Source organism: Puntigrus tetrazona, chromosome 4, assembly GCF_018831695.1.
Source record: "Puntigrus tetrazona isolate hp1 chromosome 4, ASM1883169v1, whole genome shotgun sequence".
NCBI classification, from domain to species: domain Eukaryota; kingdom Metazoa; phylum Chordata; class Actinopteri; order Cypriniformes; family Cyprinidae; genus Puntigrus; species Puntigrus tetrazona.
In genome coordinates this window covers 20342325-20359845 of record NC_056702.1, presented here as the reverse complement: position 1 = coordinate 20359845, position 17521 = coordinate 20342325, and the positions used below count along the sequence as shown (strand labels likewise).

General features: G+C 37.7%; 1 protein-coding gene and 1 pseudogene across 1 annotated transcript; both read right to left on the bottom strand.

Moving 5' to 3' along the window:
• Nucleotides 1-781: 781 nt before the first annotated feature.
• Nucleotides 782-2314, bottom strand: LOC122342271 (annotated as a pseudogene).
• Nucleotides 2315-13121: 10807 nt separating this feature from the next.
• Nucleotides 13122-15500, bottom strand: LOC122342270 (membrane-spanning 4-domains subfamily A member 15-like). The gene is made up of 3 exons (XM_043236067.1): nucleotides 15322-15500; nucleotides 15114-15224; nucleotides 13122-13184 (listed from the first exon to the last, which is right to left on the bottom strand). Exons 1-3 carry the CDS (start codon nucleotides 15481-15483, stop codon nucleotides 13122-13124), a joined length of 336 nt encoding a protein of 111 aa, XP_043092002.1. The 5' UTR covers nucleotides 15484-15500.
• Between the last annotated feature and the right edge of the window lie 2021 nt (nucleotides 15501-17521).

Genomic DNA, 17521 nt, shown 5'->3' with positions numbered 1-17521 from the left:
ATTGCAATGAACAACAACAAAAAAAACTTTGATTATGCAAAAGAGTGATTTACTATCATCTACCCCTTAGGCGCCACAGATTTTTTTTTTTTTGGAAATGCAGGATCTTGACACCAAGACTTTTGAAGCCTTGAAAGGGCTTAAAGATAGAGATCTAAAGTAAATTAGAGAAACGTTGGGCAGGACCGAAAGTTGATCAGAAAACAAATTTGAATAGGAACATGACGTCGTTTTGGTCTGCCATCTAGTGGTAGGGAATACAAATGAGACAATAAACCATATTAGGAACTGCAGTCGCAATTTTTTTATTTGACGCTTGAAAGTTAATGATATGAATGGCTACAGTTTTATTAGGTTGCTGTCACATTACAAATTATGCCTTAATTCAGTATACTGAAAAAAAAATATCGCTTTAACTCAAATATCTTGGTTTTTATAGTCCTTGGAAGAAAAAAAAAATAAACATGAGATGTTCCAAAAATAACTAGTCATTTTAACAATGAAGAACACAATCAAACAGTCTCTCTTAAAAGTGTTACAGCCCCTTCTTCAGCTTCCTCAACAAAAACAGGTGGAAAAAGCTTTTGCTTTCTTCTTTAAAAATGAAGAATACTGCAAGTGACATACATTATAAAAACATCTGAACAATATATGACATCTGTAAGTACAAAAGTACAATGATATCATTCACATCACAAAGCAAAATGATACACAAGAATACATTGCCCTTTGGGAGGAACTCCATCTTTGAGTTTTTTTGTGTAGACTGCATGAGAGCAGGTGATTGATACCCTTCCTGCATACAGTGCAGTGATAAGGTTTCTCTCCACTGTGAATCCTTTAAATGTCTTTTCAGACGTGATGAACGACTGATTCTCTCGTTTCACTCTAAACACTTTTTAAAGGTTTCACTCCAGTGTTTTCATGTCTTCGAAGGTCTCCTGAAAAACCGAATCTCTTATCGCAATGTGAACATGAATAAGGTTTCTCTCCAGTGTGGATCCTCACATGCATTTTCAGATGTGCTGACTGACTGAATCTCTTGTCACAGTGTGAACATTTGTAAGGTTTCACTCCAGTGTGAATGCTCTCATGTGTTTTCAGGTCTCTTGACTCTTTGTATCTCTTGTCACAGTGTTAACACTTGTAATTTTTTTCTCCAGTGTGGACCAACTCATGTGATTTCAGATGTGCTGACTGGCTGAATTGTTTGTCACAGTGTGAACATTTGTAAGGTTTTTCTCCAGTGTGGATCCTTTCATGTCTTTGAAGTTCTCCTGAAAAACCGAAACTCTTATTGCAATGTGAACATGAATAAGGTTTCTCTCCAGTGTGGATCCTCACATGCATTTTCAGATTTGCTGACTGACTGAATCTTTTGTCACAGTGTGAGCACTTGTAAGGTTTCACTCCAGTGTGGATCCTCTCGTGTCTTTTTTAGGTCTCCTGAATCACTGAATCTCTTATTGCAGTGTGAACACGAAAAGGTTTCTCTCCAGTGTGGATCCGCTCATGTATTTTCAGATGTTCTGACCAACTGAATCTCTTGTCACAGTGTAAACATTTGTAAGGTTTCACTCCAGTGTGAATGCTCTCATGTGTTTTCAGGTCTCTTGACTTTTTGTACCTCTTGTCACAGTGTGAACACTTGTAATTTTTTTCTCCAGTGTGGACCAACTCATGTGGATTTCAGATGTGCTGACCGAGTGAATCTCTTTGTCACAGTGTGAACACTTGTAAGGTTTAACTCCAGTGTGGGTTTTCTCATGGCTTTTAAGAACCCCCAATACACTGAATTGTTTATTGCACTGTGCACATTTATAAGGTTTTTCTCCAGTGGATCCTCTCATGTCCTTTCAGATGTGCTGACCGACTGAATCTCTTGTCACAGTGTGAACACTTGTAGGGTCTTTCTCCAGTGTGGATCATCTCATGTGTTTTCAGATGTGCTGACCGACTGAATCTCTTATTACAGTGTGAACACTTAAAGGGTTTTTCTCATTCTGAATACTCTCATGCAGTTTTGTACACCTCGCTGAAGTAAAAGTCTTTTCACACTCAAAGCACAGGTACTCTCCACAGAAGTGTTTTTCTGACCTTCTTTCCAATTTTGTAGACGCACAAAGCTGATACCACACAAATTGCATGAATGTTGCTTCTCTTTGAATGAACTTCTAAGTGTTTCTTCAGAATCGAAGCCCATAAAACATTTTACCACACTGATCACAAGGGTGCTGCTGCTCTCAGTGTGGATGTTCATGTGATCATTAAGGCTTGCTGATTGAGTGAAACTCTTCCCACACTGAACTTTCATGTGACGCTCAAGACTTATTTTATGCGTGTGAAACTCTTTTCACACTGAGTGCAGGTGAAACATTTTGTGTCTCTTCTTTTCTTTAAATCTTTTCAGTTTGGTTTGAGAGCAACTCAGACATTTTTCTTCTATTTTGACATGATTTTTCTCCTCAGCTTCATTTGATTCTTCATTCTTATCTTTTCTTCAATCAACTCTGAAATAAAAGTAAAAATTGTGAAACGCCAACATAAAATAACATCATGGCTCCAGACTAACATTTGAGAACACTAACACTAAGTTATACAGATGGTGGCGGGTCAATGACGTGATTTATCCCCTTTTCTGTCCGGTTAATTTTATTTTGCAGAAAAAAATAAAAATACATAAAAATTTCTCATCTACTTGTTATACCTTCTTCACCTACTAAACCACTCTAACTTATCCAAATTTTTAAGTTTTTCATAATTTTTCTGCTATCCGGCGCCAAAACATCATATGGGGCACCGTCCCAGCCTTGACTTTTGTTAGACAACTGGTTTAAAAACACTTTAAATCAACTTAAATATATCCCTTTTCCTAGTTGGCATAATTTCAAACATGTTTTACATCCATTGACAAAACTATAAAGCATTTGCACATATATATTTCTATCATGATATACAAACAAATGTTGTCCGACTATGTTGATTCTATCCATATCATCCGCTACCATCAAAAAACCACAATTTTGGACCTTTATTTTGAAAACATCTCAAGGATGGGATATTGCATCAGCCAGACACAAGTGAAGACCCCCTGGAAACAACTGTAAGGTAACTCAGTCTTTCTCTCATATAGTAAGAAAAAGCAGTTTTTAACTGCTGTAATGTCGTAGTCACTTTTTGGTCATCATGTGGGGCGACCACCCCAAAACTGTGAATTCTAAGTTTTTCTCAAAAATCTATATTTTGATGATAAATTTGATAGTGGCATATCACTAGAAGAAGTTAGTTTGGTTTCTGAGGCTAACTGTTAGCCTCTTATACTTGAATGAACTTGAAAACATCATATGGGGGCGACCAAGTATCATGTGGGGCTGCACTCACTGCTGAGTGTTTTAAATTATAGATATATGTCCTGTATTTGTAGTTTTCATATTCTATACATCAATTATATACATAGAGTTAATTGTTTAAGCATAATTATTTGTATAATTTTATCTTTTTTTTTTCTAAATTCAGCCATTTTCCATTCCTTTTATAGGATAAGCATTTATTTTTGTTGTAGTACAATCCTACAGGAAAATGTAAAAAAAACTATACAGAATGACATTCCATTTATGTGACTATATTAGTCATTTTAAACAAGTTTTAACCTATTTTACCTATTTCCTAGATGGCACGATTAATAAGCAAAGAGAAGACTGCTCGTTATAGACCGAAAGTCAACTCCGACCCTGCAGCAAGAGCAGAGTATCTTGCAAGGAAAAGAGAGAGGTAAAGAAAAAGAGCTAGATTCACTAGAGCTACAGAAAGTAGGAGACCAGGGTAGATCAAATAAACAGTTTAGACTGTATGCTACAATGAGCTATTAAACATTGGTCACCGAAACAGCTGTTCTCTAAAGAGAGTAGGTTCAGGATAAGGAGGAAAGGACACAGGTGTAGAATGTGTATCTTGTTGTTGATGAACAACTCTGTACACTATTGTTTCAGCTACCAAAGAAGAGAAAGCATGAGGGAAAGATTCCATATGTGAAGTCAGATGAGTTATCAGAGAGGGAGAGGAATAATCTGAGAAACAGTGGAAGGCTGCATCCAGAGGATACAGGGAGAGAAGAAAGAGGGAGAAGGCAATGTTGGACCTGACACCTCAATCCATAGAGAACACTCTGCCAGATCCAGCAGGTGTAGAATTAGTGGAGGGGCAGCAAGAGAGTCCAAGGGGGGGTGTGGTGGTGGATGCTCCACCTCAAAATGAGGATTTCCATCCACAAATGTCCTCCACACCAGAGAGAGAAGATAGAGAAAAGAAAGCTGAGAAACGTTGTAAACGACTGCAGGCTGAGAAGCATGCATTAAGAAAACTGAACATACATCTAAGGAAACAACTTGCAAAGATGAGAAAAGAAAAGGAAAGGGCCAGAAAAGGTGAGACGAGGGCAAAAGAACGGTTAAGCCATAGTGAGAGGCTCAAGCCAAAAGGGGGGAAGAAACTGGCAAAAGAGAGAAAGCTGGCTGTTGTTAGTTTTCTGACTAGAGATGAGAATAGTCGACTTTTACCAGGGAAAAAAGATACCATCACAAAAAACAAAATAAAAGAACAGCGAAGAATTCTCACAAAGCCACTAACAGAGCTCCATGCGCTGTACAATAGTGAAATGAAGAAGAGCCTCCACCTATCTTACAGGCAGTTTGCTAGAAGACGCCCCTTCTATGTCACTGAGCCAAAAGCCAAGGATCGGGACACATGTGCATGCATGGACCACGAAAATGTCCACCTGCTGGCCAACAAGCTCTACAGCAGAGGGCTGTTGAAAACAAAAAGCATTTCTGAGCTGCTGGCTATGATAGTGTGTGATCCAAAAAATAAGGACTGTATGGACCGTGTTTGTGCCAAGTGCTGCTTTGAGGAGGTAGAATTCCCTGAGACAGAGAGCAGCTCAGAAGTCACCTGGGGAGCAGTGGAAGAGGGTAAACTTCCCACAAATGGAGAGAGAATGTTTGGAAACATGGTGAAACAGATCAATAGTGGAACCATCAAGGACTTGATGGAGCTTTTCTCTCAGAAGTTAGAGTCCTTGGCGATACATCAGTTTAACTGGCTGCACCAGGCAGAGCAGTTCCGCTTACCTTAAACAAAACATCACAGGGTGTGAAGCTGTTCTGCATGTTGACTTCTCAGAGAATTATGCATGTAAGCTGAACACAGAGGTTCAGGCATTTCACTTTGGAGGTAGCAGACAGCAAGCGACTATCCACACAGCAGTCCTGTACACTGTGCATGGAACAAAGTCCTATGCAACACTCTCTGACAGCCTGCGCCATGACGAGCGGGCGGTGTGGGCACATCTAGAGCCCATCTTAGGAGAGCTTCGTGAAACCTTTCCACAGATCACAACCCTCCACATTCAGAGTGATGGGCCGGTTACACAGTACCGGAATAAAAACAACTTCTACCTCCTCAGTACTGTCCCTTTCCTTTCTGGGTTCACTAAGGTGACCTGGAATTATTCAGAAAAGTCTCATGGGAAAGGGGCCCCAGATGGGATTGGTGGGGCAATAAAAAGAGAAGCAGATCGCTTTGTCCAACGAGGTGGTGAACTTCAGACACCACAGCAACTCTATGAGATGCTGAACACAAGATTAGGCTCAAGCATCACACACTATTGGGTAAACAGAGAAAGCATTGAAAAGTGTGATGAGCTAATTCTGACAATTTGGAGGCTGTGAAGGGCACCTTTAAAATACACCAGGTTTGGTCTTCCCAGCCTTCGCAGATCACTCACAGGACTGTTTCATGCTTCTGTAGGAAAACAGAGAAGAGTCCATGCCCTTGTTACAAGCCCGTAACAGTAGACCTGAGAGTGAGACGCACTGTGTGCAACACACTGAGAATCCCCAAGCTCTCCTCCTCAACCACCTAGGGAACAAGAAAACCTAGATCTTTGTGGCAAGTTTGTTGTTGTCATTTATGATGAAAAGCCTTATGTTGGTCAAGTGCTTGCGTGTTGAGGGAAAAGAAGTGCAGGTCAATTGTATGCTACAATCTGGTGACAAAACCTGTTCGTGTGGCCACAAACTGTAGATTCAATTTTCTACGACAGAAAAGATGTGCATGCTGTGATCTCTGAGCCTGAGCCAGCAACATCACGCTTCAAAGCTGACTCTCCAAGATTGGGTGAAGTTCAGTAATACCTCAGCTTAGAGAAATGCAAGTTGTGTTCATCACTGCCTTATGTGGCTAAATGGGTCCAGAAAAAGAAATTATTTGTGATATTTGAATGTTGAAAGGTTAATTGAGACGCAAGTAGTGTTAGTCCCTGTCCAATGAATCAAAAAGGTTCCAAAAAGAGATTCTTTACTCAGCTTCTTAAGCTCTTGAGTTCTTGAAGCATTTAATGTGTGTTGCAATAAAATTGTTTAAATGTTAATGTCCTTCCGATTTGTTATATTTAAATGTTGAAATGTTATTTCAATAAAAAGAGTTAAATTTTATTTCGTCTTGAACTCTTTTGTGTACATTTTAACTGAAATTTTTATACCTGTGGTTTTCTTTATCATGTCATGTGGGTAACCAACAAATGGCAATAATTACACTAAATTCATAACCAAATATCCATCAGTTTAGCCTCAAATATTAATCAGTGTTATGCTATTGCTGAATGTGTAATATCTGTATAAATGCTAATTCAGTTTTTTGCTTTTGAAGTAAAAAAATCAGTATTGTAACTGGATTACGAGGAGACTCTGATATTATAGAATAAACTTGTAAAATAATGGTATTCATAAAATGAAAGGGCACTAAAGTTTGTCTTTCTTCATCAGTTTATCTACTTACTGATATGTGTTCAACTAGTCCTAATGATACATGAAAATGTGAATTTTGAGATATATTACATGTCGCCCCAGATGACTTTTTTAAGGCTATGTATTATTAACGCAAGTGTAAAAACACTAAAATGTCAAATTTTTACTTTTCTTTATAAAGGCATGTGTACACTACATTCCAAACGTTTGTAAAATGGCCAAACATATCCATATTTTTGGTATTTTAAAATTGGCCTATTCAAAAGTCTTATCCACAACGACCCTGGCACAAGAATAGATTTGGTAGTGCAATATCAAAAATAAAGATAATTTAATAATAAAATTACTACTGTAATGCCTTGAGCTTGAGTTGGGAAGCATGCAAAATTTACTTTTATTAACATCAGTAACGTGCAATATGTAATTTTCATATAGAAATTAATATATTAGTCTTACTAAAAGTATCATTATTCTTCTATATTATAATGAACTGACATCTCATGTTTTGTAAGTTATTTTAGATTTTAGAATATTAAAAGTAAAAAATTAATGACTAATAAGCATTAGGCTGGGACCAATAAATTGATGGACTGTGAACTGTGACCATGCTCTGAATAGTTTGTGTAATCAGTCCAAAGGTAGTGTAAGTACTGTAGTACTGTAACCCGCTTATGGGCACAGGAATGCCTTGGTCATGCCAGGAGCAAACTCCAAGAATGAAGGGGTAACTGGGAGACCCTTTTAGGTCACCTACTCTCCTCAGAGAACACAGTGCTAGCAACAGTGTGGTCTTTATCGTCAGCAGATGATCAGAGATCTCCTTTATGGGCTCAAATGGCAGCCCACAGAGAGCCTGCAAGACCACAGTCCGAGCCCATGTTGGAACTCCAGGATTGTACTGGAGGCCCCAACCTCAGCGCACCATAGAGGAAACGTGTCACCCAGGGTCTCTACCAACTGAATGTCCACCGAGAGAGGCGTGGTAGGCCGAGATCATGCCACGTAAACCTTCAGGATAGAGTGAGTGTTTCCTGTAGAGAACCTGACCTGCAAGAACTCCAGCACTGTACCAACTGGGCAGTTAACTGAGTCAAGCTAGCTACACCATGAAGTTTCCACTTCAGTGCGTACAGTTTACTCATAGATGGAGCTCTGCATCAGAATATATTCTAAACAACCTCAGTTGAGAGACCACAAGCTATGAGTTATGCCACCTCAGGAGCCACATCCACTGTTTCCACAGCTCCGGCTACCTGTGAGAGGAGGTCATGATGTAGGAACCAGGGTTTCCTCCCCATATCTAAGATACATACAGTGTGGCATGACACTTTAATAATGCGAAGTGGATTAAGAGAAATGGACTAATGGAAATACCCCTGTTCCTGAGCCACCACTGTAGCCACTGCCTCATATACAACAGGCCAAGAGGTTATATGCAACTGCCATAAGACCTGGCAGTTTCTGAAACTGCTTGCCAGTGAGTGATTGGCTTTTTTTTTTCTTCTCGTGACTATAGTGAGGAACGACTCAATCCGAGCAGGGGTCATAAGAGCCTGCATCATGGCACAACACACCAAGATAAGTGGTTCTCTGAGCTGGTGAAAGCACACTCTTCTTGGCGTTCAGTCTCAATCCCAAACGTTTCACGTGAGCGTTGAAATCTCATGAACATCAGCAAGTCATAGATATAATTAAGTATGCGGATGCCCTGGAGTTGTAGAGTAGCCACAAACTTCCTATGAGAAGGATGGATGATAATGTGGAAGTACACGTTTTTTAGATCTATCGTGACAAACCAGTCCTCGGACTTGAATTGAGACACAACCTGTTTGACAGTAACAATCCTGAACTTAAGCTTATCTACAGTGTACAGGACCAAACGAGTTGCTATTAACAGCATCAACGACATCCTAATGCGATCCTTCTGATCTCAACCACCACTGCGCCACAACAGCAGCAGGAGACAACAGCAAGCTCGCACAATAGGCAGCACCTCTGGAGTGTGTCAGCAGGGGCAGAGCATTCACAGCGAAGAGAAGCCTGATCACGCTTCTCTCCACAAGAGCTGAAAGCATGAGCTCCGATCCCCACACTGCTCATAATGACAACCTGTTTCCCATTGCGATTCCCAGAGCACAGCTGCCACATCCACCTCGGTGAAGGCGGGACTGGCACAATGAGGAACACGGGTAAGGGCTCTTTCCACAAAGAGAGCCCTGTGAGAACAAAGCGTATGCAGAAACGGATGCTTGCCATGCGAGTAATCAGCTCACTTGAGAGCTGACTGTGAGTATAAAGTAGTTTGTGACTACCAAACAAAGACCAAAATGTTACCTGCTTTCGCCCCTGTCTTCACTTGTAAAAGGTAAAGGAAGACAACTTAAGAAAAAGACCAACACACATAGAGCGCATCGCTGAATAACAAAAAGCTGAAGCTGTCTACACTCCATGTGCTTATATGCTTCCTGGCCAGTGACGTCATCCACCCATGACATCTCACCCATCTTTGGACTGATTGCACATACTATTCCTAGCATGGTCACGCTGGAGTCATTCCCATAGCGCCATCGACGAGGCTCGAGTTCCTAAAGAGAAACAGCCCTACTCTGCTTGTTTTCAAATCCTTTATACATTATTTAGTGGAGAAATATGAATTGAACCTCATCTTTAGAATCTTGCAGCCCTATCCTACACCCACTTTAACTCATCAGTTTATTATTTCAATTTCATAAAAATTTCTTAAACATACTTAAAACTATACTAGCAAAGCACAATTTGACTTAAAATTAATAAGTGAAAATTATATTTATGGCCATTTTTTGAGACCCCTTCTTCAATCAGGCAGGTATTTTTTACTGTACAAATAAATGTAGCAATAAGAGTTGGAGCATCGAGCACCCCTAATTTCTGTCCACATGAGGCGACCTGCTACATGACAAATTAAACCACTTCACTCAACAGAATCATTAATTTCTGTAGAGCTAGACATTTTAATAAGGATTAGACAATCAAGTTGAGCTCTGAGAATTAAACCAACCTGTTTGTTCCTCAGTTTCTTCATGTTTGACTCTGAACGTTTCTTCAGTCTTCACGTCTTCACTCTCCTTTTTTAATAACCACCATCTTTGTTTGTTCCTCAGTATCTTCACGTTTCAGACTGAATACTTCTTCAATTCGTATGTTTCCACTCTCTCTTTTCATAACCACCATCTTTGTTTGTTCCTCAGTATCTTCACGCTTTCAGACTGAATACTTCTTCAATTCATATGTTTCCACTCTCCTCTTCATAACCACCATCTTTGTTTGTTCCTCAGTATCTTCACGTTTCAGACTGAATACTTCTTCAATCCATATGTTTCCAATCTCCTTTTCATAACCACCATCTTTGTTTGTTCCTCAGTATCTTCACGCTTTCAGACTGAATACTTCTTCAATCCGTATGTTTCCAATCTCCTCTTTAAATAATGCATTCTTTATTTGTTCCCAGTATCTTCGTGTTTGACTCTGAACGCTTCTTCAATCTTCACGCCTTCACTCCCTCTTTAATAAACACCATCTTTAAAATGGTGTGTCACGTGGATCACAGTAGGATTCACCAGGAGTTTTCTGTGTGTCTGGACACGTTCTCCTGTTTAAGATTAGAATAATTAACAAAGAAAATTAAATACAAATTAAATCTAAAACTAAATTCCCAGTTCATTAGTCAGTGCACTGGTTGCATACTCAAAAAAACAGGGCTAAAAAGATGCGTACACCACTACTGTGCAAAGGTGGAATTTATATAAACAACATTGACTTAAAAATTTGCACAAAACTCTGACCCCTGCCTACAAACTATTTTTGCTTGAACGATATGAATATGAATAAAGTTAAAACAAGGATTTTAAGCTCTGTTTTTATGCCGATTACATTAAATTAACCAATTTCTGTAACTGAACACTGTTAGACTAACCTAATAATAAAAGCACTGTGTTTGTCTTGAAACAATTGGCGTTTTTTGTTCTCCCTGCATTCTCGTTATTGTTTTGAGCTTCAGATTCGAGCGATTCGAAACAGCGAATCACTTCGCGATGCAGTTGATTCAGTTGACTCGGAGTCAAAACAATCCTCCGTCACTACTCGCCAGTGAATTAATTCGTGTTCACGATAAACTGATTGAGAAATTTAGAGCGAAATGAGACGCACGTTTTCTGTTATTCATGTACGGGATGGCTTTTTACAGAAATAGAAAAGACCCTTCACTAATATGTCTACTAGATAAAACACCAAAGTGTTATAACAGGTCACATTTATTCTCGCAAATACATATATACGAATCTTTAAATGGGTTGTATTGATATATAAACACTTTAATGTTTGAAAGCACTTACTTTTTCTTCAGCCGAATCAAACGCTGGAGCGCGGCGCAGCCTTATGACGTCACATCGCCAGAACAAAATAAAAGTTTTTTTTTCGGTAAAGCTACATTAGACAACGAATGTAAATAATAAAGTACATTACGAATTAAAGGGAACTTTATATCTATATTATATGAACATTTTACCAAATGCAATTGTTGTAAAAAAATAATAATAATAATTATAGAGCACTTCTGTATTAAATTACAGGATTGGAAATAATTTGTTGAATATTTCAAAATGATAAAGATCAAAATCAAAATTTAATTAGTTGTTGTAAGGAGATTATTAATTCAATTTAGTAATTGAAACTGATGTAGACACATATTATTTTGATATTTTATTTGAGCCAATTGCTATTGTGTTAGTTTATAAAGTTTAGTGACTAAACAAATATCAGATTACTGAATTGTCAAAATAATGGGTAGATTACTTAATTACCAGTCATTATTTACAGCACCTTTTACTTTTTGTAATTAAAAGACAAATATATATCATTTTTGACCTAGCATAACATCAAAAACTAATGCTGTTTGGCGTTTATGGTAGAGATGTAATCAGATCGGACAGATGATTCTCTCAAGCAAGGTTTGTGGCGAGAGGTTCCTGCCAGTTCCTGTTCTTTTACTGTAAATCAACAGTCTTGTCTGGATGCGTGAAATAAGGTACCTTGCCGTTGTACTTGACCAGAGTTGGTCATCTCATGTGTTTTCAGATGTGCTGACTGATTGAATTCTTGTCACAGTGTGAACACTTATAAGGTTTCACTCCAGTTTGAGTCCTCTCGCTTGTTTTCAGATGTACTAGTTTATAAAACGATATAGTTTCTGTATGTTTTTGTGTAATACCTTAGGTAAAGCTGTTCAAAAATCATGTAGTAACCAACAAACCCCAGAAAAAAACTCTGATCTACAGTGGGTCATCCTCAGAGGTCAGAAAATATATTTCTCTTTTGTTGCTTTACTAACATTACTGATAACGGATGGCTACAGTTTCATAAGGCTGCTGTCTCTTTAAAAAGTTATGCAAGTATCCAGTACATACTGACAATTATTTTCTCCAATATATTGCTCTACCTCAAGATATCTTGTTTTTATAGTCCTTGAGAACATTTGAGGGATACCTAGAGGATCAATTTGATACCAAGAAAGAACCCTCTAGAAGATACACTCATAGACATGAAAATAGACACTCAGAGTCAAACTATTCATATATTATATATTATAGTCAAACTATAGTGAATGGCACGGGGGTTTGTTACTCCTCGTTGGAATGTTTTGGATGTTTTTGATGTAGGGGCTAGAGAGCCAATCAGTTTAGCATCTCTGTGAGAATGGCGAAACCACGGGCAATTTAACACCCACAAAGATGTAGATATGAGGTCCAGGTCATGCGAATGTCATTTTTAAGGTCTTTTTAAGACAAACGTCCAAACGAACATCTGGATCTTAAGAAGACGCTACACTATAAAATCTTAAATGATTCCCTTTTCAGCAAGTTTGCTACAATAAAGCGATTCACCATTTGTTGCACAAAACAATGTTCATTAAAGTCATGTAAAGCCTTAAAATGTTGATTTTCAGTATTCAGTAATACATCAAGACATTTTACATTGCTAATGAAATCATGAAATTGCCTGAATAGGTTGCTTTAACCATTTTAAATTATTATAAACTCATACAGCCACTCTTCAGCCAAATTACAGACAATGGAGAATCTTTTAACAATACTCATTTTATAATACCTTATTACAATAAACATGTTTATAATTGGCATGTAACTTTCTTGAAACTTGAACTTCATAAAATAACATCTCATCTAGTTTTGAATAGTTTTTGACATAATTATCAGATAATGGACAGGAAATTATTGGGAAATCCGTGTGTCTCTCAAAAGTTCCAACATTTTTAATAATTCATATTTATTCACAATTACAGTATTCGGGTTCTTGGTGGTTCACAGAAGAGCTGCGGACCACTGGCATCTGCAAGGGGGAAAAATAATCTATTCACATCGTTCATGCGCGCAATTTCCAACAATTTTTGTGCACAGAATCATGCGTTAAACACTAGAGGTATCGATCAATTAAGAGCGACGAATTGACGTTTTCGCAGTTTTCGCCTGAAAGATATTACACACTATATAATACAAATCCTGCTCGAGTCGGCTCAAAGTTTGTTGGGAAATGAGTTATTTTTAGAAAATTCTAAATCCAATAGCCAACTTGTGCGGTGTAAATCACAATTAAGGGGTTCGGACGACTAAAAAGCTGGCGAACCCCTGCCTCGGTGCATCACTCGACTGAGGAGGACAACAGCAACAGAACACTTTACAAGCAAATGCTGACAGACAGATGGAGATGATGAACTGAAGAAAGGAGAATAACAGCAACACACCACTAATTCCTTCTGAGATTCTGAGAGAAAATCTAAATTGACATATAAAATGATAGTAATAATAATAATTACTATTATTAATACTACAAAACATTTGATCATTAGTACTTAAATTAGTGCACTGGCTGTCAAAAAAAATAAACCTTGAGATTTATCTTAATTCTTAGAGTTGTAATGTCAATATTTCCGTGAATTGTGAAGTGTACTGAGAACACAGTGATCTTACTGTAAATATAAATATAAAAGCTTACGGCATACCTTATACTTTATCTTAACATAACATTCAGAATTGTTGCAGTAAGTGAACGGGCGAGAGTATATTGGTCCTACAGCCAAATCCATTGAAGTCGCGATAATTGTAATTCCTGCCGTTATAGCGCTGAAAATGTTCAGCCCAATTGAACCGTTCACCGAAACCGGAATATTTACAGATGTTACTCAACCAGAATGTGCTTTTTACCGCAATGTGTGTCATAAAATTGTTGCATTTAAGACGCTTGCTCAGTTGGCCAAGTCTGTTTTGATTGGTCTTTCCATATCTATTCCACGGGGGTTTGTATTTAACGGCAGAGGAAGATTATGCAAATATGTTACCTAGTTATGTATACCGGGCAGAATATTCGAAAATGTAACGACTTGTTGAAACAATTCTTGCCAAAATTTTATGTTTTCATCATCGTGTCAGGGAACTAAAAGGTGAGATGTTCCTCAATACGTTATATATTGATAACAGACAACTTCTCTAAATTACAACCCCGCTGACAAAAAGCAAAACAATAGTACCCTCCTCAAAGCACAATAAAACATTTTATGGGTTTAACGTTTATAAATGATAATTGTATTGGCATTGATGCAAATATAACGGTGTCTTCTGGTATGTGATGGATTTTTATTGGCGGAAATTAAATCCTACTGAAAAATTTGCCCAAAACACACTACAAAAATTAAATTTGTAATGGTTTTACTAGAAAAAGCTAATGGTTTATAATAGACTTAGGAACTATTTGAATTTCTGTGATGGTTTCTATTGGTACGCTATTTTTGTTTTTTTGAACTGAAGACACAGATTTTGTGACCTTGACAAAGGTTCTCCTTCAGTTTTTTTCATAAATAATTTTGTGTTACGTACATACTAATAGCAGTACAAATATAATCTAAAATACTGGCAGTACAATAAAACGTGAGCACACTTCAAGCACTACTGTCATTGTAATATTTTACTGTAACATACTGTAACTAATTAGTCGTGATTAAATATTACAATTCTACATTCTCATTCATGTTATTATTGCTGCCAATAATTTTGATCATTAATTTACCTTAATTTTAAAGGTGTAGTACAGTTCTGGGTAATGCTCACCGCTTGCTCTTTGTGGTGTTGATTTTTTTTAAATGGTTGTATTTACTGTGATTTCCTTGCAATGGAGGTACACATGGCGGTAATAGGCATTTTTGATTGACTAACTACCGCAGCTTGTATTATAAAAAACGGAACAATAAACTGTACAGTTTCTTACAGTGATAGATCCCCAGTACGGTAAACCAATAAAGACAAAGACGGATTCTGCATGAACTGTAGACACAATGCCAAACAGGAAAGTCATCACACCGATCATTATCTGGACTGTCTGTATAAAACAAGAAAAATGTATGTACTTTTCATACCTCACACTAATGCGCGCGCATGTATAAGATATTGTTTGGGTTACTGAAAGGTTCCTTTACCCCAAGGGCCTTTGGTTGGCCTTCTAGAAATGCCTTAAGTCCATGAAGAAATGAAAGCCCTTTTATCTGTTGGAGAAAGACAGGCACTGGAGCATTTGTGGTAACCTCAGCTGTTGCTGTTGTTTGTACTGGTTGTTGCAGCTGGATGACAAAAGAATTCATGGGTATAGGAGTCGACATTCTCGCCCAGGATCCTGAAACCGACCTGCATTGTAAATGTAAAACACGGTCTTTATATTGCTTACAGTCGTATTCCCCAATTTTTGGAAATTTTGTCCATGCTTAGAATGAGGATCCAGCTCCGAATACTGTACATGAAACAGCATTTGATCCTTTAAACTGATCCAAATAATTAAAATTTAAGGCTCTATTCCCAAGAGACTTACATACACACACACATTTGTTTAAAGATATTCAGACAAAGTGTAATTATGTTTACCTCTTTTCAGCTGGGTTTTCGTGCTTCACTCTGAAGTTGCGTTTGGGGTAAGCCGATACAAATTCTGTGTCAAATGAGCTTGGGTGCGTATGAAAATGGCAAAGCTGGCCATGTAAATGTGATAATAATTTGCATAATGACGTACAAAAAGAAGCGCTGTCGTTAATGACATTAATCTCTGTAAGAATACACAAGTGCCATTAGTAAAAATGCTATTGCTATTAATAAAAAAAGAGTTATTTTAACAAAAGTTGAAGAGTCAAGTGTACAACTAAAGGGAAGTTCAATACCCACAATGGTAACTTCAAATGAAAAGTTTAAATTTGTACCTCAAGTACTTTTGTACTTTTGTCCATTCTCTTTAACATTTATTTAGTTTCTTTTATTTCATTTTTTTAGGTTTCCTGCCTTGCCTGATACATACTGTGATTTATCTGGAGTCTTTTTGCGCAAATATGTATGGTACTTGGTGAAAGACCTAAAAGGGTAAGTATCCCCAAAAATGAAAATTAGGCTGTGATTTACTCACTTTCTAAGCATCCTAGGTATATGTGACTTCTAACTTGCACCTGGCACTTCAGCTCTATCGTTGCAGTAGACAGAAGTTTAGCTTTAACAGTACAAAACATGTTAAATAAAGTGCATGTGAATGCAATAAACGTCCCTTCACATGGCTCTAAGAAGAATTTTTGCAAAATAAGTGTTGCCGACATAATAAATCAACTAGCATTGTGTTATGTTCGCCACTAATCACGCAACGCGGTACGATTTACTTCATCCGCCAGGAATGCTTCCGAATTTATTACGTTTTAGGGGCGCGTGGACAAGTTTTATACATATATCGCATTGGTTTTGAGACTTTAGTTTTCAAAACCTTAGGGATCTTATCTACGCAGCTTGTAACACTTCAGAGAGACAGGAACATTTGAAATTGGAAAATTAATTCCAGATTGAGCAAAGGACTCGTCTGGATCTCATGGTCTGGTGCTTTTTTCAAAGAAGGTAACTGTTTTTGCATGCGTGTGACACCTTATTTGCTAAACAAATCAGATATTAGGTCATGATTTTCAATGCTAAACTCTTCTGTGAGCACTGTATCCTGCTTCCACGCAAAGTGTATATGCTTTCGCTGTTTCTCATATCCCTCCATGTTCTAACATTTTGGACAATGTTTGAAACTTTTCTCGTTATTGCACTCTTGATGAACAGCAGATCTTCACAATATTGAACACATATCTCAGTAACCAACAATTCTGACCGCATATGTTTATGGGGGAGATGTCATTTATACTCGTAACAACTGAGATATGTATTTAATATTGCAAAGATCAGCTGTTCATCAAGGGGGGATCAACAGGAGAAAGTTTCAAACGTTGTCGAAAATAGTACATGTTAACAGTTAATATATACAATTTGCATGGAAGCAGGATGCGTGCTCACAGAAGAGTTTAGCATTGATAAACAAGACCGAACATCTGATTTGCTTAACAAACAAGGTGTCACGTTTTTCACTGCCAATACTAAACTGAACTGAATGCCATCATATTTACATTCAAAGCCTCCTCTGTTTTACAATGAAGCTTTGAATGTCCTTCAAATCATATTTTCTGATGCCATCACTCTAAAAAATATATTTTACAATACGTAACCACCAGAGGAATCAAGATCCATCTATAAATATATGTGCTATTATATAGCTAATTTGCATAGCATTGAAGGAGGCTGTTGACATGCAACCGGGCTCTCAGCCTAACATACCTA

Excerpts from the sequence above, each read along its gene's own strand:
- LOC122342270 (XM_043236067.1), bottom strand. The coding sequence starts at position 15,483 with ATGAATTCTTTTGTCATCCAGCTGCAACAACCAGTACAAACAACAGCA. Across the intron at positions 15,225-15,321 it reads GCCAACCAAAGGCCCTTGGG|ACAGTCCAGATAATGATCGG; the intron begins GTAAAGGAACCT and ends TGTTTTATACAG. Across the intron at positions 13,185-15,113 it reads CGTACTGGGGATCTATCACT|ATGCCAGTGGTCCGCAGCTC; the intron begins GTAAGAAACTGT and ends TCCCCCTTGCAG.